We start from the raw sequence: 20,975 nt of genomic DNA on the forward strand, positions 1-20,975 counted from the left end.
ACAATTTTTTCTGGATGCATAAATAAGTTTAAATAAATACATTAATTAACACAATAAAACAGTTTTTTTTTTCATTGTATTATTTTCTGAAAATGTAATGCCTGAGGAAGATTTGAGAAATAATTACAGCAATTTTAAATAATTATTCATTTTAAAATAACCCAATGCCTGGGCCCTGTGTGTGTGTGTGCCTGCTTAAAAACTAAAAGTATTTGGATAAGTTCTGTTCAATGCACTTTACTGCCTTTTGGGCCTGTTTTACCAGGTTTGGCTTGTATGCTCTTTGCTGTACAACGGGGTATGGAAGATGCAAGTTGGGCATTTGATTCATATTATAGTAGCCTGTATTATATTTGTTATTGATGTGAATTTATAATGAAAAGTTCTCTTGAAAGCTTGTATTCAAACCAGATAAATGAAAATAAAATGTATGTGTGCTAAATGTATGTGGTGATGTTTTGTAATTGGGAGCCTCGGCTAAATGTTTGTTGTCTTTAAATAGTGTGTATCACTGCGCGCTGAGGTTTGTCACGGGTTGCAAACGCCTCACTCACCACTGTGAGCTTTATGTCAGAGCCGACTGGCCATCCCTGAGTGTGCGCAGGCATACACATTGGCTTCGTCTAATTTACAAATGTCTACTTGGCTTGGTCCCAATGTATTTATGTATTTATCTTCAGAGATCAGGAAGTCACTATGCCTTGCGCTCCCGCGACACTTTGCGGATGTGTGTTCCCCGTGTTCGGACAGAGTTTGGTAAGAGAGCGTTCAGTTTTGCTGCTCCTACTGCTTGGAATAAACTCCAGAAGGACTTGAATCTGTCGGATCTCATCTCTCTGGACACCTTTAAGTCTATCTTAAATGAAAGACATACCCCAGAACAGTGCCTGTGTTTTTAAATGCTGTTTTGTAATCACAAACTGCACTTTACTTGAAAATAAGTTGCACTTTTAAATTATTATTGTTTGCTTCTACGTACTGTCTGCATATATGTTCCATGTTGTTGAGTTGTGCCATTTATTCTGACGTGTGCTGCTGAAGAGGGAGCACATTTCTCCAGTGCTAGCTTCTCTACACTGGCTCCCAATAAAATGTAGAATAGAATTTAAAATCCTTCTTTTAACCTACAAAGCCCTTAAAAATCAGGCACCCTCGTATCTTAAAGAGCTCATAGTGCCCTATTACCCCTCTAGAACTCTACGCTCCCAACATGCAGGCTTGCTAGTTGTACCTAAAATCTCTAAAAGTAGTGTGGGAGGTAGAACCTTCAGTTATCAGGCCCCTCTCCTTTGGAATCATCTACCAGTCAGGGTCCGGGAGGCAGACACCCTCTCCACTTTTAAGAGTAGACTTAAAACTTTCCTTTTTGATAAAGCTTATAGTTAAGCTGGATCAGGCTTGGATCAGCTTTTGTCATGCTGCTATAGGCCTAGACTGCCGGGGGAACTGGCACACTGACACACTGGGATCCTAGCTCACCCTCTTCCCCTCTTCCCCCCAACCCCTTCATCACTTACTTTAACTCTGCCTGTCCCATTAAAGTTACTAACCATAGACCTTTCTGGAGTCCCTGAGCTCCATTGTCTCGTAGATTCCTCTGAGCTGCCGTAGACGTCCTCCTGCTGCGGACGATCTGGGCTCCAGCTGATACGGACGTGCTGGACTCCAGCGGCAACAGCTTCTACGACTCGTCTCATCACTATCACCTCTCTCTCTTACTCCCCTCTATCTGTCTTTCCAGACCCAACTCAGTCGAGGCATGATGGCTGTCTAACATGAGTCTGGTTCTGCCTGAGGTTTCTGCCTGTTAAAAGGAAGTTTTTCCTCGCCACTGTAACTAGCTAAATACTGCGATGTGCAATGCTCATGATGGATTAAGGTGGGGTCAGACTGAGTCTTACCCTGTCTTGGTGTTGGGTCTCTGTTCATAATTTGACATAGAGTGGTCTAGACCTCCTATGTTTGTAAAAGCGTCTTGAGATAACGTTTGTTGTGATTTGGCGCTATACAAATAAAGATTGATTGATTGATAAAAGATTGACCTCTTGGCCAGGTCGCCCTTGAAAATGAGGTCTTGATCTCAATGGGACTTATCTGGTTAAATAAAGGTTAAATAAAAAAAGCCTATCAGTTGCATAAGTAACCTAAATGCAAAAAGAAAAAAAAATTGCACCTCTTACTACAGCACCCCCAACTTAAAGCCACTTCACACTGCTCTGGAAACGGATCTGGTTTTCAACATTTTTGTGTTTTTATAACACAAAGTGATATTATTATTTTTTTTTTTGTAAAAAAAATCAACTTACATGAGTACAGGAGGCAATTCAGAGAAGAGATGAGGTACTACTTTGTCCACAGGGGGCACCAAAATCAACAGAGTCAAAGAGATCCTCCCAGTAGCTTTATTTATTATTATTTTTAAGCAAGGCCTAACAGGTCTAATATTTAACCAAATAAGTGTAACAGCATTTTAAGCCAATATCATGTATCATTACTTTGTGTGAGGAAGAACATTTATATGTATTTTGAGTTAATAGCCGAATTTCAATAGTCAATCACAATGAACCACACTTTTAATGGCATGTGTAAAATTATATTAATTTGTATTTTAGGTCCATAACAAAAACATACAGCACTTCTCACCAGTGTTTCCATTTGATTTCATTCACAGGTCTGTAGCGATGCACTCATGATGAGGTTGCCCAATGACATCAGTCTGATTAGCTGCACCTGTATGCTTAGCTTGTAGGTTGTATGTCAAACTTGAAGTACTTTAGTGATATTGTATGTCTGATTGACAAAAAGGGTGAATCACTTTTGACTTGTCAACTGATCCATCCAGGAGAGAGTGAAATGTGCCATTCAGATGCACAGTGTTGTTCTTATTTTCCATTACAGCAGCAGCAGGGAGCAGGAAGAAGCTGCAGCTGCTTAACTACGGTGTGCCTAGAGGAACAAAATAACATGCAATTAAAAGATCAAAATTACACATAAATTTTGGACCTTGATTTATGCATTAAAGCTGACAGCTGATACATTTTTTTTTACACACAAATCAGACTTAATTTTAATGGCAAAGGTATAAAAGTCAATGCTTCATGGTATTTGACAGCTTTGATTCCTTTCTTCAAAATACACAGCCCTGTTTATTCCATTGAGGCTAACCACTTAAACATGTTCCAACATATTTGATAATTATAAAGTCAGGAGAAATGCAACTCAAGGATTCAAGGCAGAAAAAAGTTAGTTGTACCTCAAAGAACCTCATATTTAAATAATTAAACTGCACAAGCTTTGAATGTTATCAGTCCATAGGATGAATTAAATATTTCTAATTCACTCGCTATTGAAAAGCAACATGTCAACTGAACAGGACTGAATAAGAAGATCATCTATGTGCATGCAGCAACGGATACCCAGTTTGTTGTGCTGTTGGGAGTGAGAACGTTTACAGTTTGAAGGACTGCCCACTTCTTCAGCCACAGATACAGAGGAGAAGAAGGGTGAGAGAGGATGAAAGAGGGAGAGAGATGTAAGCACAGGTCTCACTAAATTCAATTTGTGACTCACAGGGTCTGCCTGGACCTCAGTGCTCTCTGTGCTGCTGGGACTAACAACCCAACACACCCATCTTTACACACACACATACGCACAAACAAAAACACATGCACACATATGCGTGCATGCATTTTGATTTAGCACTGCAAGTCTGTGCACATTCACAAGCAAGCAGATGCATCATGGTGTGCACAAATCCTTCTACAAACAAGCCAACAGGTATGCAAAGGTACAATACACACACTCACGTACACACAAACTGCTTACTCTGTCAAGATGAGTATTAAGAACTATATTCAAGGCTGCAGACTAAGATTTATGCCAAACATCACTCTTCCCTGCCAAGAATAACCTCTTTGTGTGTTGCTTTGCACCCTGGCTCACCTTGTGCAAGTATAGTGCTAAGTTTCTGCTTAGTATTCATGATGTGTGCATGCCACTGAGTGTGTTTGTGCATGTGTGTCTGTAATAGGCTTAGAAAGGGGTCTCTCCCACAACCAAATGTCACAGGGATTTAGGCGTCAAGAGTGAGTTTCCTCCCAGCTGACTACTGAGAAGTTCACTAAAAGCACAAGATTAAACAAAGTCTCAACTTTCCAGAAAGCATCCAGCCAGTTTCCATTTTTTCTCCCTGTGGCAACACATCCATGATGCAGCGCAGGAGTTTAAAGAGAAGCTGTAGGGCATGCGCCAAACCTGCCAGGGAGAGAGACGCAGGTGAAGATGGAGATGAAAAATGGAGGAGTGGAGTGAACATAAAGTACAGATAGTTTACAAAAACTAATTTCCATTATAAATTTGATCTGTTCAATAATCTCAACAGACTCCAGTCATCTGTATTCATGTCTTTCACTCCATCAGGTGGAGTAGTTCTGTTATCAGTTCTGCACTCTCTGGCCCACCCTGTTGGTCACACTATGTCAGTAGACCTGAGTGATGTTTGTTGCTGGGTTTGTGTTTGTGAGATGCTGCTTGTTTTGTCCGGTTTGTTTACTCCTCCTGGTGGCCACTCTCTGTATCACAACACACTCTGAGCTCTCTGAGGGCCTACACTACAGGTACTGACACAGGCTCCAGTTTAAACTTGAAGAAAATGATCATTTATAGTTATCTCTTGATTTACTCTGAACTCTTTGATGAAAATGCAAATGTGAGGGGCTGCATATGTAACTAAACAAGAGTAATTTCAATTCCTTCATCATGTTAAGTTAAGAATTAAACACCTGTTATATTGCTGTAGCACTATTGGGTTTATTTGTTGCATTTTTTGAATAAAGAAGTAATTTTGAGGACATGATAAATGATCTCTAAATTAATAATGAGGTGCACAAACTTTGTTTCCTGAGATTTAAGGTCAGTTTTACTTGTGTGTCAAGTTAAAAAGGTGGCATTAATGGAAAATTAGTGAAGAATCACAACACTTTATGTATACTGATTTAAAAAAAATAATTTTTGATTGTTCAAAATTAAATAACAGAACACTGATTAGTAATTTTCTTGATATAACACTTCCAGCCTTCTTTCACTGTGAACAGCAGCTGCCTTGTTTGACATTTTTCTTAATTATAGTACTTAGACTGCAGCAGTAGAGCTATAATCGGTAACCTGGCAGAGGTCACAGTAAGAAACAAACCAAGGGATATTTGATACTATATAATTTCTTCAGGTAAAGCACTGGCTATCTAATAAGCAGCATTCAAAAAAATAACTAACTCTAAGAGTTGAGTCAACAATACTTACACTTAAACATTTATATGTACATGTTGCAGGACAGCTGTATTGACTTGCATTAAATTAAATAAGTGATGTTTTAGATCAGACTATGAATATATACATTTAACTGTGCTTATAGACTCAGATGCATTTAGACATTATATTTGAATTTAAATGTAGGAGAGTGTTTTTCTTTATTTATTATTATTTACTTTGCACATCTATTTCAAAAGCAAGTTTTGTAGGAGTGGAAAAGTCAAGCCTATTTGTTGTTTCTTTGTATTTAAAGCTAAGGTTATTCTTATTATATTTTTTATTTTATTTTTTATGGTAGGTCTTATTCTTATTCTTATTCTTATGCCTTGTACAAAGAGAGCACAGTTTACAAAAGTCAAATTCCTTGTGTGTTCAAGCATACTTGGCGAATAAAGCTGATTCTGGTTCTGATTCTGATTCTGAAAGTCCATCAAATAAAGCAAGTAATCATCCGTCAAACGGTCTAACTTAATTCATTTTTAAAGTATTTATCTGCATTTTTTGGTTTAGCAAGCTTCTCAAACAGTGTGTGAGTTACAAGATTAACTCTTTCCAAACAGTGGCTCCATAAGAGCTGAATTGTATTGGCTCTTTACAAGTTTATGTGATTCCTTTTTGCTGAACATTTGATGTATACACTGTGTTCCAAATTATTATGCAAGTTGCATTTTTGTGAATATGTTAAAAACTATATCAACAGTGGTTTTCAAATTTGTCAAGAAGTCAGATAGTGAATATATTTCTTCAACTGTGTGGTTAAAATGATGCTTTTCAAATTACGTTGGCTGTATTTTTAAATAAATGCAGAATCTGTAGAAATGAGCGTGCCAAATTATTATGCAAGTTGGTGATAAGAGTATATAACTTGTGAAAATTAAAAACTAGGCACTATTTTATTTATTTTATTTTTTTATTTTTTATTTTTTTATTTTTTTATTTTTTAATACACAAAATTATAATACAACAACACAACTCTGACTGAACAAGGTCTAAACAAACAAACAAATATACATACAAACAAATACACTTGATAACCTACAACAGGACAAGACATGGGAGCAAGGGGTGGAGTGTAAATATTGTTCAGTGTATAGATAAAGAAAATTGAAAAATAAATAAATAAAATGTATACATTCATGTTCATTCAAGAATTCATGGGGTTTAAAACTCAGGTCAAGTATCAATAGGAGCCATCAAGGTCTTTTATCCATCACTGATAAAATAAAATTCAAAGAGCCTCTGTGGCCAGGCACTAGGCACCATTTTAAATGTTCTATTGATTGAAATTAATAATATTTACTACAACTGTATTCAAACTTGAACAAAAACAACAGTTTTCTTTACATTTGTATACAAAATAAAACTGTTAATGTCTTTGAAACATTTCAAATCTAAAGTGTTTCAATATATATATATATTGTCCAATATAACCTCCTTTTCTTTCAGTGAGGGTCAGAGGTCACTGTAAACTGATTTAGTGAGGTTTCTGATGACTTCTCTGCTGACACTGTGAGCGGCACCTTGTATGGATTTCCAAAGAGGCTCTTTTGAGCTGTATTTCTTGCCATCACTGTAAATTATCTTCTTCAGTATTGACCACAAGTTCTCAGTCGGGTTGAGATCAGGTGAGCAGGCAGGCCAGTTCATATGGTGCTCATAAGTTTACATACCCTGGCAGAATTTATGGTTTCTTTGGTAGTTTCTGTTGTCTTTATGATATAAAAAGAGTAAACAGTAATGGAGGCCACAGACTGCACCATGCTGACCACTGACACCCCCCCCCCCCCCCCCCCACGAACAGATCCATAACATCCCTGCTCTGTCTGTCACACTCCATCATCCCATCCTGAACTCTCTCTTGACTGCTGCTGGCATTATAATGTATAATATACTGTATTATATAATTATCTTGCTATATTATATTTTGTTAAATTACATTACTATTCTAACTACAACCCATGGTCATATTACATACAAATATTCTTCTATTTATTGCTTAATTTGTCATTACCAACCATAATCACACCATGTCAACATGTCACTACTGAAACATTTTTTAATACTGCCTGTAATTACTGCTATTTAATTTAAATTCCATTTGTAACATTGTATATATCTAAATTGTACTCTAACTTTATTTATCTATTTTATTTTACTTATTTTTTTTATTTTTATTTTTATTTTACTTTTTATTTTATTTTATGTTATTTTGTTTTATTTTTTGTTTCATTTTTATTTTGTACTTATTATGTACTTATTGAAACTTCTTTCTTGATTGTACTTATGTCTGGGTTGCTGTAACAACTGAATTTCCCCCCCGGGGGATCAATAAAGTAATATCTTATCTTATCTTATCTTAAACACAGTTGTTTGATAAAAATTTTGCTTCATCCAACCACTAACCATGAGTGAAAAAAAGGTTTTTCTCTTATCATTCATATTCTCTGAAAATGGCCAAAAAAAACACAAATTCTGCCAGGGTATGTAAACTTATGAGCACAACTGTATATATAGAGCTATATATATATTTAAACATGTTTCTATTGTTGTTTTTCCCCAAATAAATGTAACTTCCTAATAACAACAGCTGAAAAAAGGAAGTTAACCCTCCTGTTATGTTGCGGGTCAAATGTACCCATTTTAAAGTTCAAAAAATCTAAAAAAAAAAAAAAAATTAAAAGTATTTTTTTTGCTAAGAAACTTCTTCTGCTTGGCTTAATTAACATGAACAATATAGAAAATGAAAATGGTTAATTTCACACATTGACAACCCCCCCCTGCATGTTTATTGCATACATAAGCCTACTGTTCGTGGGTCAATTTGACCCTGCAGTCAAAGTGGAGGCTAAAAGGGGTCAGAATTTTTAAATATGAAATCTTTTTTTTGCAACTGTGTGACACATATCACCCCAAATCACTTTCCAATGTACATAAAACAAGTTTTAACATGATTTTTTTTTTAAAACGAGTGAATTATCCTCATTCAACCATGATCTGTGAGAATTAAAGAACACCAATGCACTAAATATTGATTTAAATGGTTAGTAATGGAGTTAACAATGAGATTTAAAAAATGTTTATTGTTTTTTTGGGGGGGTTCTGACACTTTTGGATCATTAAATATGCCCCCGGTTAAGTTGTCCCAGGAAGATTATTGCTGTCCCTAAGAAACAAACATAACAGGAGGGTTAACCAAAAAGACAGTTGAATGCATTAATGAATCAAGACAAAGTGATGAGTTACAAAGATAGTGATGGACATATATACATGTGGCTTATCACAGTGTTAGGCTTGTACTGTAATGTAGTCCATAAAGGGTTGCCATGTTTTCTTTATTTTTCAAGCCTGAGATGCTGCATCACATCCCTCAGCAAAGAGTCCAGCCTGCTGAATGAAGTGTTTTCCAGTGAAGAAGAATTGCTCCTTACATTTTTCTTTTTTATTTTGAATTTGGTTCCAGAAACGTTCTCACACTATACCTGAAATAGCTAACATGGGATCTGGATGGACTGTCATTTTTTTAAAACATTTGATTGAATTTGGAAGATTGAGCTCAAATAAGTGTCCAGATGAGGACAAGGCGAGGATGTGTATGGGAGGCAGGTAAGGGTTTGTTTGTGACAGGTAGTCTATATCTGGGAGCATCTTAGAGAGAGCTTGACTTTAGAGAAATGAAGGAGCTGCAGGACCTGATATTGAATGAGAGTGGGCCTGTGATGAACAGCTCTTTCAATATATTTCTTATAGTTTTCTTGAGCATAGAATCATGGAGTGTCTTTGAAGTATGCACACTGAATATTAGGTGCTTTTTGTACCTGTATTTATACTGATTAGACATGATTTTTTTCATTCCACGTGTTGATAAAGTAGTATTGATTCAAAATATAACTTTTTAAAGGCCCTGTGAGGAGTTTTGAACTGGCTGAGAAACAGACTGAAAATTATACCGATGCCTCTTTATGACCCTCAATAGCAAACAAGACCACCAGCAGCAACACTGACACCTTCTCTGTTGTCATTTTTAATGCCTGAAACCACCCTGAGGGGGCAGGTGTCAGACCAGATGATGGACATCTCGCTTCAGAAACAGCCTTTATTTGACTGTTTTCATGGAAAATAATCACATTGCCTGATAATGTTGACTGTTAAGACAACAGGATGAGGTTTTTGTTGAAAACACTACTTTTGCATGTATAGGACAAGAGATAAGAGGTATCACTTTGTCCACAAGGGGGGCGCCAGAATCGATACAAAACAAAAGTTCCTCACAGCAGCTTTAAATGTTATTTTGTTTCTATGTTAGGTTCATCCAGTGATGAGCTGCCATGGCTGTGCATGTTTTGACTGATCCTTTTAGGATGGGACTTATTCTTGGTAAAGGCGGACAAATTGTATAGTTGATTTACTATTATGGACTTAAAGTGCCTCCTTAATATAACATATGAAGTTATAATTGAATATGGATTACTTCCTCAGCTTTATCTAACTTAATTACATGTTAACTCTGTCATTTAGCTGATGTTTGTTGTTCTTTAAAGGTGACATATCATGCAAAATGGACTTTTTAATGGTTCTCTACCTGAAATATGTGTCCCTGGCATGTCTACAAACCCCCCGAGAATGAAAAGAATCCATTCTGCCCCTGTTCTGATTTCTCCACCTTTCTGTAAATGTGTGTGAAACGAGCCGTTTCAGACTTCCGTGTTTTTGTTACGTCACAACAATCTCCGGTCTGTCACGGAGTCAGAGCTCAGAGCTTGTTCAGCCCATAGACTGTATAAAATACAACTCAACCCCTCCTCCGTTTTTCATTACCTGCACACGTGTGTGCTAACAAGGAGCTTAGGAGGGAGGCATGCCAGTTGTAGGCTGTCTTAATAAACACAAAGGTCGGTTTTACTCCCCACGTCTGCAGATTTGAAGATCTAGTGGATGATTTCGATTTTTCATGGAAAAGTGCTAGCGCTAGTTAGCATAGCCACATAGCTACATGTTTGTAGCTGTAGCTGTGTACCAAGACACACGTCGACATACTGATAAATAAAACAACAAGAAACACTAAATCTGTGACAAATCGTTCAGAAAGGTCCTGCTGCAGGCGCCTCTCCATCAGGATCAGATTCTGGATCAGATTCAGAGGGTTGAGGTAAAGCGATCTGTGAGCAGCCGTGTATATTCAGCCAACATGTAAACATTAGATCAACATGCTGGACAGCCGAGGCCACATCCACTTCCTGAAGGGGCGTGGTCAGAGAGAAAACAGACCATTCTGAGGAGGGCTGAAGAAGAGGGTTTTTCAGGCATGCCAAAATCTGATTTCAAAGTGGTTTTTTGAGCATAAACTTTAAAGACATGTTTTGGGGACCTCTTAGACCAATATATATTGATGAAAAAGAGCGTAATATGTCACCTTTAAACAGTTGATTCATTCAGATCTGATGTTTGAATGGTTGCAGGTTTACTTTGCACCCACTCCCTATTTAAAATGGCCTGTTAAAGGTCCAGTACCAAAATGTTTCTTGCAAGTTAGATAGTGTGTGGATGTGCATTTGTATTTCTTTAACAATGCAACAGTAACTGTTTCAAGGTTTCTTTTTCTGTACACCTTGCTCTTTAGCTTTAAGACCCTTTGAGGCTGAGGCAGGGCATGATTTATAGCAGATTTTAATAACTTTTCTTAACCCATGAGATCTTAAGAAGTTAAAATTAGCCACCAAGCAACACATTTAGAAAGCAGAATCATTAATATAACTGTGTACTGCTAATAATTAATCATTTATTGATCAATCATTCCAGTCTCAAAACTCCAAATGTCCCACTCACTCTGGGAAGTAAACAAGGACTCAGTGTAGGACAGTGTAATAAGTATTTTATTGCATTTTATAATGCCATTGTCAATAATTAGTACAGATTACATGCAACTAGACCTACTGTACAGTTTTTTTATTGTCTGCATGGACAGACACAAGAAGATTCAGGTTACAAATACACAGATATATGTGTGTGTTTTTATACAGCATGAAGGAAAGGGCAGTGACTGGCATTACATGGCTACCCGGGGTGGAGGGTCAGAGAGCTGGGCTCCACTGTCCATCTAAAAGCCACCGCCCAGTCCCCGTCCCCGCCTCTTCCTCGGGTCACACTTTCAAATAACAAGAAAACAGAACAAAAACCAAAAAGATAAAGAGAGGTAAACAGGTAAACTGAAACTAAGAAACAATTCAGAGAGTCACTGCTGAAAATGTACACACATTCCTAAGGTTTAACCAGAGGAGAGCTGAAGTGGTAGTTCCATCTTATTCTGGCTGTCTACATGATAATACCATCAGGCATGGCTCCACTTTGAGAGTCCCTTCCCCCTCACATGACACCCCAGAACTGTCCAATCACACGTCAAGGTTTTGGGCTCCCTGTGAGAAGCTGGTCCTACAACACCACAACGTGGATAAGATTGAGAGATAACAGCTATCGGTAAAGGTGATCAGTGACGTCAATGGAGAGTTTTGGAAGTAGCTTGGTTTTTGTTTGGTTAAGGTTGTGGCATTGGTTTGGTTACAGTTTGGTTACAGTTCAGGAGTTTGGACTAAGCAAATGGTTGCTTGCAATGCCTTTGGTAGTCAGAGGATGAGCTGCATCTCTGAGAGCCATTCCACATTTTGGTACTAAGACTACACGAGAGGACGAGTATCAAAAATGCATCAGTGTCGGTCTTTGATCTGCCTCTGTGGGACTGGGAGATGAGGTGTGCGACTGGCCACCACCAGCCACCACCCCACGGTGCCTGCCGATGATTGACAGCTCTGCGGGTCGGAGTTCAGCACAGGAATGACAGGGGTCAGGGGTCAGAGGGAGGGGTCACAGGGAGCTGGGACACATATTGGCACCTGAGAGGACCAACAGCAACATCTTTCAAGAGCTCCGCGTTTTTTTAAAGCAAGAGAGGGGCTACATATTCTGACATTTTTTCCTCTTTCTCTTTTTCTTTTGTCGGAGGTTTTGGTCCTGTCTTTGAGAAAAAGTCCTTCTGAGGTATCAATACATAATGAAGTAACTTTTTAGTTTGTTTTCCATTAGTTTTTTTTCTTTCCTTAAAAATGCATAAATGCAGTACAGAGACAAAAAAGTATCAAAATAGACCTAGCTAAGATAAATATACAAACAGGTGTTACCTAAACCACTGATCTAACTTTATTCTTTTCATTTTTTTGAGAGATAATACACTTAAAAAATCAGCGTCCCAGACGTTTTATGAAGAATTGGAAAAAAAGAAAAAAGTGGAAACAAACAAAACAAAACAAAAAAAAAAAAAAACAGAACTAATAAACCAAGATACCTGCAGCACTTAATATGATAAATACATATACTTCAGCATTAGCAGTACAGTATAGGAATCAGAGCTGAAAGCTTTACAATAGCTAAACAGGTGCAGAAAAATTAAAATCCCCAAAAGTGAAGAGAAATGAAAGGACACAATGGGAAAGAATGCCCTGGAGAGAGAAGTCAAGCATTAATATACAAGAATACATCATGTTATGCCAAGCTGAGAAAGAACAGAAGTGTTACATGGCGACCTGTGAACAATCTACATCTTTATAAAACAGCTTTGTTTACAGGTGTACCTTAAAGCACAAGTCAGAGATCATCTATGTTCTGTATGCAGCAGTTCCTCTTGGTTTGGATACAACTAGTAGTAGTGATGAGTTTTATTATGTGTCCTCTCAGCGTCTCTGTGAGCGTTGTGGTGATGCAGGTGCTGCTGTGTCGTGGGTCTTTGGATATCTGGATGGACAGAGCCTCTTGTTTGCACTAACACACAGCCCTGCTTCTATGCTTCTGTTACACTGCTTTATGTGTGTGAGTGTGTGTTATTTCACTGATATACTCTGCTCACAAACCTGACAAACAGCCATTAACCACTAGTTTTTGTTTTTTTGTGGACTGTGATCACACAAAAAGTGGAGAGGCTTTTCACTTAGCTCAGTGCTTACCGGGTGCAGGAATAAGATGAGTTTTACACAGCTGTTAGAAAACTTTTCATTTTCAGCCAACACTTCACAACACACTTTGAGACCTAAAGAGTGCTAAGAATGTGGTTAAAGGAGAGGTAGTCATTTTTAAATCCATGAAAAGTGAAGCGTCTCTGTTTTTTGGGCTCGAGCAGATGTATCAGGGAGTCCAGATTTTTTTTTTGTTTTTAAACGTCAGTCATACAGTAAGTGAAACAACAATTTTGGCATTCATTATCATCATCCAGGAAGAATGGAGAACAAAAAATATATCAAAGAGCGTTCAGTCTCCCATTGGCTATGTGTTGAACCGTTTTTTGAAAAGGAGGTAGCGTTATTTTTTTTGGTTTTTATCTCGTTTCAAGATGCCTGTCTGCCACTTTGTACTTGGTTAGAAATCAGTCTCTAATGTGACAGGAAACAGTCCTGTGTGAACACAAAGTCTTCAGAAAGGTTCTTTCATTAAAGAAGAAAAATCGTTTGAAGTGCAAGAGATAGTTTGAGAGAAAGAATGAAAATATGAACCAAACTTTTTGACTACATGACGTCCCTTGGTTGTTTTCCTCTTACATTGGTCTATGTTTTATTATGTTTTTGTAGTTCCCTCTTTATTTTAATACGTGGTTTTCTTTTGGTCCCTGTCCCTGTCTTAAAGATGTGACTTCAAAGTGTTCATCCTCTCCCTGCAAGTAGAGGAAGAGGGTGTGTTTGCTTCCATGATTGAAAAACCGAATTTTTATTACAACAGCAATAGAAAGACTTCATTTTAAATCCATTTGTATTTAACTTCTCTTGTTTTTTTAAGGTACCTACATGTTGTGTTGAAATGCCTCAGGAGTGCCTTGTTTTTTAGGCCTGCTCCCACAGTATTAGGGCCAGTACTTGGTTTGTGTTTGGAACACAGTTTAGCCTGAGTGTGTGAGAGACAGGGTTTCACCTCTAAGTGCTTTTTGTCTTTTCTATGTTTGAGATTCTTAAGAGGAACTGTGCGAGGTTTGTTAATACTGGTTTTTGGCCTCTTATCTAATGTGAGCCACATGTAACGGCTTATCTTGCAAAATCTTTGATGTCTCCAAATTCTAGTTTGCTTTACACACTTTGGTTTTTGGAATGGTCAGCACTGTAAGTCATGTAAAAGTTCAACACAATAGTTATATGAATACAAGAATAAGAATTCAAACTCCTGGTTTGTTGTCTTTTGGCCAATTCTCGAAGAAAAACAAAACAAATATAAAGGAAACTCAAAAAGGGCAAAATAAACTACAGGGTTTTTGGTTTTCTACATATTTCTTTGGTTACCTGTAACAAAAATAAAATGGGAATAAGCAGATAATAGGTTAAAATAAATGTTAAATTTGGTATGGCACTGTAGAGAAAAAGTAATGCTTCACAGAAAACAAAACAAAGAAAAGAAAAAAATCTCACGTGCTATTCCTTTAACACAAACTCACACAGTGAATTGCAGAAAGCTTCTACACAGTAACTATTACAACCATAGAGCTTTGAATCCAGGCTGAGCAGAGTCGCCGCATTTGGTGTCCCACAGAAAGAATTCCCCCTTTTTTTGTTTTTTAATTTGGACACAGTTCCAGGTGGAACCTTTGTGGGCTGAGGTATTCTCTGACTGCAGTAATAATATATATATTTTTAAAGCATTACTGATATTTCTCAACTAAATACACAACCAAAAAAAAAAAAAAAAATGTGAATGATAGAGAATTAAAAGAAGATTTAGCTGTTAAATAATTCGTCTGGATAATGGCAACTTTAAGTGCTTTTTTCCAAATTTTCTTGCCTGCTACACTTGGGAAAGAAAGGGAAAAGGGCAGAATTAGGGGTCGGGTATCACAAGTTGGGACAATACTGCGCTTTCTTCCTTTTTTTTGCCAATACTCATTTGGAATGGTGTGAACAGCCAGAGTAAATCAAACAAATCACAATACAAAAAAAACAAAAAAACAGCATCCTTAGAAAAAGGTACATCAAAACGGAACGCCACCGTGGAAATATTGATCCTCAAAAAGAAAACGATAATAACAACAAATAAAAAAAAAAAGGAAATGACAAAAGCTACCACACGTTTTTTTCTTGTTATATTCCATAGTCATGAACAGTTTTCTTTTTTTTTTTTTTTTAAAGTCACAATATTTCTGTAGACGCATCCTCCCTCATTTCTCTTTGCTTCCTCTCGTTTTCAAAGTGTTCCAAGCTCATCTCTCCATCCGCAGACGGAGGAGAGGAGAAGGACAGCACCAAATGGTCCTATTCCTGCAGTCTTTTTTGGGATGGGTGAGAAGGGGTGGAGAGGGGGTAGGTAGGAAAATGTCTTCTTTTTTTATCTCATTTAGAAGCAAAGAGTTTAAAAGATGTCCGCCACTAAGTGTCTCACTGGAGGGGAGGGGGGGTGTGGGGCAGAAGTTTGGACAGGAAACAGGGCCTCTGTCATGTCAGCCTCATCTGTGACTTGGAGACAGAAGCCTGCTCTGCAGAAGTGTTGGAGCACTGTTGGAGGTAATCTTTGATAACACTCTTCTTTCCCATCTTGAAGCCCAAAAAGTTTAATTTCAACCAAATCAAAGAAAATGAAAAAAAGCAAGTGATTGACTCAAAGAGGGGCGGGAGAAGGAGAGGTATACTGCACAGTCCCTGTCGACTGCTCCATGTCTATATACACATGATCCTGTGTGTGTGTGTGTGTGTGTGTGTGTGTGTGTGTGTCTCTTCTCACAAACACTCCTGTAGAGATAAAACTGCTAGCCAGGCAACCCGAGACGACAGTGAGGAGGAGGGTGTATGCAGAGTGGTGGGCCGAGGAGGGGAGAGTGTGTTCAAACATCCAGGCAGATTCGACCAGGGGAAGATGAAACGTTGGTTTGACAAGTGATGAGTGTGTGCGCGCGTGTGTGTGCGTGTGTATGCATCGAGTGGTGTTACACCTCTAAACCATGTACTGTAAAAGAAACACATGGAGGTAAAGCAGTGCTCCACAGTCTTGTTTTTGCGTCTGTACGTAACAAAGGTTTTCTAACCCTGTTTGGAGTTTCTTTATGTCGTCCGTGGTTTCTTGCATTTTCTCAAAAAACAAACAACAAAAAAAAAACATTCTCTTTTTTCTCTCTTTTCTCGTAAGTGTACTGTAGCATTCTTTTCCTCTTCACGCTGACGAGAGGGCTCAGGCGATCGATCGGGGTCTCGGCCCTCCCTCTGGTCCGTCGTGGGTGGGTCTTACTCTAGCTCCTCGGTGGGGAGATCCTCCTCCAGGTCGCGCTCGTCAGGCAGGCTGTGTGTTACGCCGGCCAGGAGGGACATGGGCCGACTGTCTTCCTCCAAATCAGTGGGCTCCTCCTTCACATGCACCGGGTGGCTGGAGGAGAGAGAGAGAGAGAGAGAGAACAGCTGTGAGCGGGGGCGGAGGTTAAAAAGCAGATGTATATTGTAATGGTTGTGAGGTCAAAAGGTTTTTACACACTCTAAGTTATGCACATCTAACTTTTCATCCTCATGCTAACATACTAGTTCTTTTAAGAATTATATCTGCTGCAAACTTAGTAAAGTCATAATTAAACAGTTTAAGCCAGTGGTGTCCAAACTTTTTTCAAAGAGGGCCACTTTTGATGTTGTAAGAATACCTCAGGGCCAGTGGCTCCTACTGAGACTTAGGAATCATAAAAGTTATATATGAAATCTCCATTTGATAACAATTATTTTCATTTTTTTCTCAATACATCAGTAACTAGGTAGTCCTCAGTTCTCCACAAGCCATGTATACATTAGCAAACTTTATCTTCTGGAGGAAAATGGTCGGGCAGTGTGAGAAAAATATTGTATCATTATTTTTCTATGGCAGGATCACGATCTGGATTTCATCACACTTCTATTTCATGTTGTTTTTAAGACTTTTCTGACCAGCAGACAACATTTTAAGGACAAAATAATTGTTTTCCTGAGTTTTGTTTTAAGTTTAGTTTTATGCACCAAATTTAGCCTTTTCTGCACAATTTCATAATTTTGATCTTGTCTTGTGTCCTCTTTTGTGTCTTCTGAACTTTTAGTGTTCATCAAGAACATTTTCACATCATGATAAAAACATTAATTTGAAAACCTGTCAGCTTTAAGAGTTCTTGTGTTTCTTCGTTATTGTTGTCTTGCAGAATTCTCAGAGCTTTGGCTTTATACAGGTAGTCCATATGAAGCTTTTAGAGACGTTTCTGGATTGACTTTAGTTTTGTGTGTGCGCTTGAAAGAAACTACAAATGTACAGATGATTCAGAATGGGATTCATTCCTGTGCTATAAATAACACGTTTTAATATGGAAGCTTGGGGCCATAAATAAATGGACCTTGGGCTGCAATTGGCCCCCGGGCTGCACTTTGGACACCCCTGGTTTAAGCAGTCAGAAAAACACATAGCAACTTTAAACTGAGCAGCATCTGACTGTATACTCTGGAAAAAGTTGCAATTAAATATATAAAAGCAACTGTGTTATTATTTCTAGCTAAAGGAATTTCTGATATACTGTATATATCTTTATTTAATAATGAAAACTCACATTCAAAACCATAGAAAACTTCGTTTTTTAAATAACTTTTTAACAACAGGACTCACATCCTGTTGGACAGAGTTGTCTTTTAAGGGATTTAAATTCTCTAGCATTAAACTTAAATTAGTTCTTCTGGTGCTAACACCTGCATTGCCATAAATGTCCAATATATAAATGTTAGACAACATTTAAAAAAAAGCAGTTAAAGCTTTTTTTGATAAAGCTTATAGTTAGAGCTGGATCAGGCTTGGACCAGCTTTTGTTATGCTGCTATAGGCCTAGACTGCCGGGGGAACTGGCGCACTGACACACTGGGATCCTAGCTCACCCCCTTCCCCCCAACCCCTTCATCACTTACTTTAACTCTGGCTGTCCCATTAAAGTTACTAACCATAGACCTTTCTGGAGTCCCTGAGCTCCCTTGTCTCGTAGGTCCCTCTGAGCTGCCGTAGACGTCCTCCTGCTGCGAACATCTGGACTCCAGCGGCAACAGCTTCTACTACTCGTCTCATCACTATCACCTCTCTCTCTTACTCCCCTCTATCTGTCTTTCCAGACCCAACTCGGTCGAGGCATGATGGCTGTCTAACATGAGTCTGGTTCTGCCTGAGGTTTCTGCCTGTTCAAAGGAAGTTTGTCCTCTCCACTGTAACTAGCTAAATACTGCGATGTGCAATGCTCATGATGGATTAAGGTGGGGTCAGACTGAGTCTTACCCTGTCTTGAAGTTGGGTCTCTGTTCATAATTTAACACAGAGTGGTCTAGACCTCCTATGTTTGTAAAAGCGTCTTGAGATAACGTTTGTTGTGATTTGGCGCTATACAAATAAAGATTGATTGATTGATTGATTAAAGAAGTTCAAAACTTAAAAATTGCAATAAGAAGGTCATTATAATTGAAGTTATTTTCTGTTGTCTCCTTGCACCTTTATGCCTGTTTATGTGTATGTGTGTGTGTGTGATTGCTAACCTGTACTGTTGAGGGCTGAGTGTTGGGCTGCAGCTTCCGTTGCTGTTGACCTGCTCCACAGTGGAGCTGACATCATCGTGGCCCACGTGCAGCATGTTGAGGCTGGCAGCAGACGGAGGGGACAGCAGGGAAGGGCTGTTCAGCAGGGACAGACTGCTTTCTGCCAGAGCTGCCTACAACACACACAAACACGCAAATAGAGTCACTTAAAATCGTCTGGAATGCTTTTTTCACAATTTTTTTTTAATCAAATTACAGAAACTATGGGGGCGCTGGTGGCCTTGTGGTCTAAGCGCCCCACGTACAGAGGCTACATGTCTTCCCCCCTCTCTACTCCCCACATTTCCTGTCTCTCTTCAGCTGTCCAATATAATAAAGGCAAAAAATCCCCCAAAATATAACTTAAAAAATGTGTTTTACAGAAACTAAATGATCATGGAAAAAATCTGTTTCAGTTAAAAAAAAGCTGTCCAGAAAATGATCTATCCACCACAACCTGTACAAAATAATCTTTCTCTATAATATACACACACTAGGAAGTGTTCAACACAGTACAATAAGTGGTCACAGCTACAGTTTGTAAAGGAGGGTTTCCTTTATGCCTTCCTGAGAGCATAAGGACTACATTTATATCCACTAACTTGCTAGTGAACTTGAGAAACCACTAGGGGGCACTTATACACAGTACTTTACCCCATTGTGGCTTGTGCTTGAGCATTAAAGTCCCTGTCCCAAGTGTGTGTGTGTGTTCACATGAAAGTCTCAGCAGCAAGGCCGAGCCACAACCTCAAGTTAAACACACACAAACACTGTGACACATCCACGTCTGTGGAGCAGAAAACAACTGAAGCCACAGGGAGCAGCTTCTGTGCCTGCTCTGATTGCTCACATCCAGCTGTTTGTACATGAGACAGGTTGGACAGCCGAGAGTGAGACACTCACCTGACCTCCCCTCTCACACAGAAAGGAGGAGGAGGACTCTCTCGGGCTCAGAGACGGATTTTCTGGGACAGGCGATAATTTTATGCAGTAACCTTAATTGACAACTACTTGACGCTATAAATCATCTCAGTGGCAAAATTGCATGCATGTGTGAGAGTGTGTGTATGCGTAGGAGTGGAGGGACAGGTCTGGTGTGTGTTTGTGTGCAGAGGTGGGGGTGGTGCATGTGTGAGAAAGTGAGGTGGGAGGTGAGAGTGTGTGTTGGTGTGAAAGGAGGAGGAGGAGAGGGAGGGTGTGAGCGTCGTTAGGGAATCTGCTAATTATAAGAAGGAATTGATATTAGTGCCCTTGATTGTGATTGGCTGCTAGATGTGTGTGTATGTGAGTTAGTGTGTGGAAGTGTGTGCGTGTGTGTGTGTGTGTGTGTAAAGGGGGGGAGGAAGGAGAGATAGAAACAGGGGGATACAGAGGGCATGGCTTACCTGGTAGCTGGCATTTAGAGATCCAAAGCCCAGGCCTGAAATCATGTTTTTCACCAGAGTGGGACTTCTGCAAACACATAGACACACACACAGACACAAACACACACACACACACACACACAGAAAGAAAAAGGGAAAGAGGGGTAAGAATCACAGCTTGAGAGCATATGTGAAACGATGTTACCTCAGACTGAGCGCAGATCTCACTAATATGTTAGTTACAAGTAGAAACATACACAGACTGTAAACAGATGCTAAAACACACACACACACACACACACACACACACACACACACACACACACACACACACACACACAAATGAAAGTGTCTAATATCTGGCATGCAGGTGTGTATGTGTATGTGTGTAATTATCCCTGGTTTCTCTGGCTGTTGGAGAGAACATCTGTTTACACACGCTAACAAGGTTTTTTCCTCTCCTGCATCTCGCACAGCTGCTTACTAATGGTGTCGACAAACAGGGAAAACACACACAAACACACACACACACACACACACACACACACACACACACACACACACAAACTGTACATACGTACACATTCTGCCAGCAGCTGTTTTTTCTTTTCTCCTTTTGATTGCTGAGTTGGCCTCTTGGTAATAATAGAGGGTCTATTTAGGCAATCATAGTGCCAGCACCCATAAGCTCACACTCACATCAACCTCAGACTGTGCACAGAGGGGTGTGTGCGCACGTGCGTGTGTG

General features: G+C 39.0%; 1 protein-coding gene across 3 annotated transcripts in view; it reads right to left on the minus strand.

The window, feature by feature from the left end:
- Positions 1-11,156: 11,156 nt before the first annotated feature.
- foxp4 (forkhead box P4) overlaps positions 11,157-20,975 on the minus strand; it is a 70,526-nt gene continuing 60,707 nt past the window's right edge. For all 3 annotated transcript variants that reach the window (XM_034691499.1, XM_034691491.1, XM_034691502.1), the window contains 3 exons: positions 20,249-20,315; positions 18,825-18,997; positions 11,157-16,677 (listed from right to left, as the gene is read on the minus strand). In XM_034691499.1, coding sequence (XP_034547390.1) covers positions 16,539-16,677; positions 18,825-18,997; positions 20,249-20,315 — 379 coding nt within the window. In that variant the 3' untranslated portion in view covers positions 11,157-16,538. The remainder of the gene's footprint in view (positions 16,678-18,824; positions 18,998-20,248; positions 20,316-20,975) is intronic.

This window comes from Notolabrus celidotus, chromosome 1 (assembly GCF_009762535.1).
Source record: "Notolabrus celidotus isolate fNotCel1 chromosome 1, fNotCel1.pri, whole genome shotgun sequence".
Classification (NCBI taxonomy): domain Eukaryota; kingdom Metazoa; phylum Chordata; class Actinopteri; order Labriformes; family Labridae; genus Notolabrus; species Notolabrus celidotus.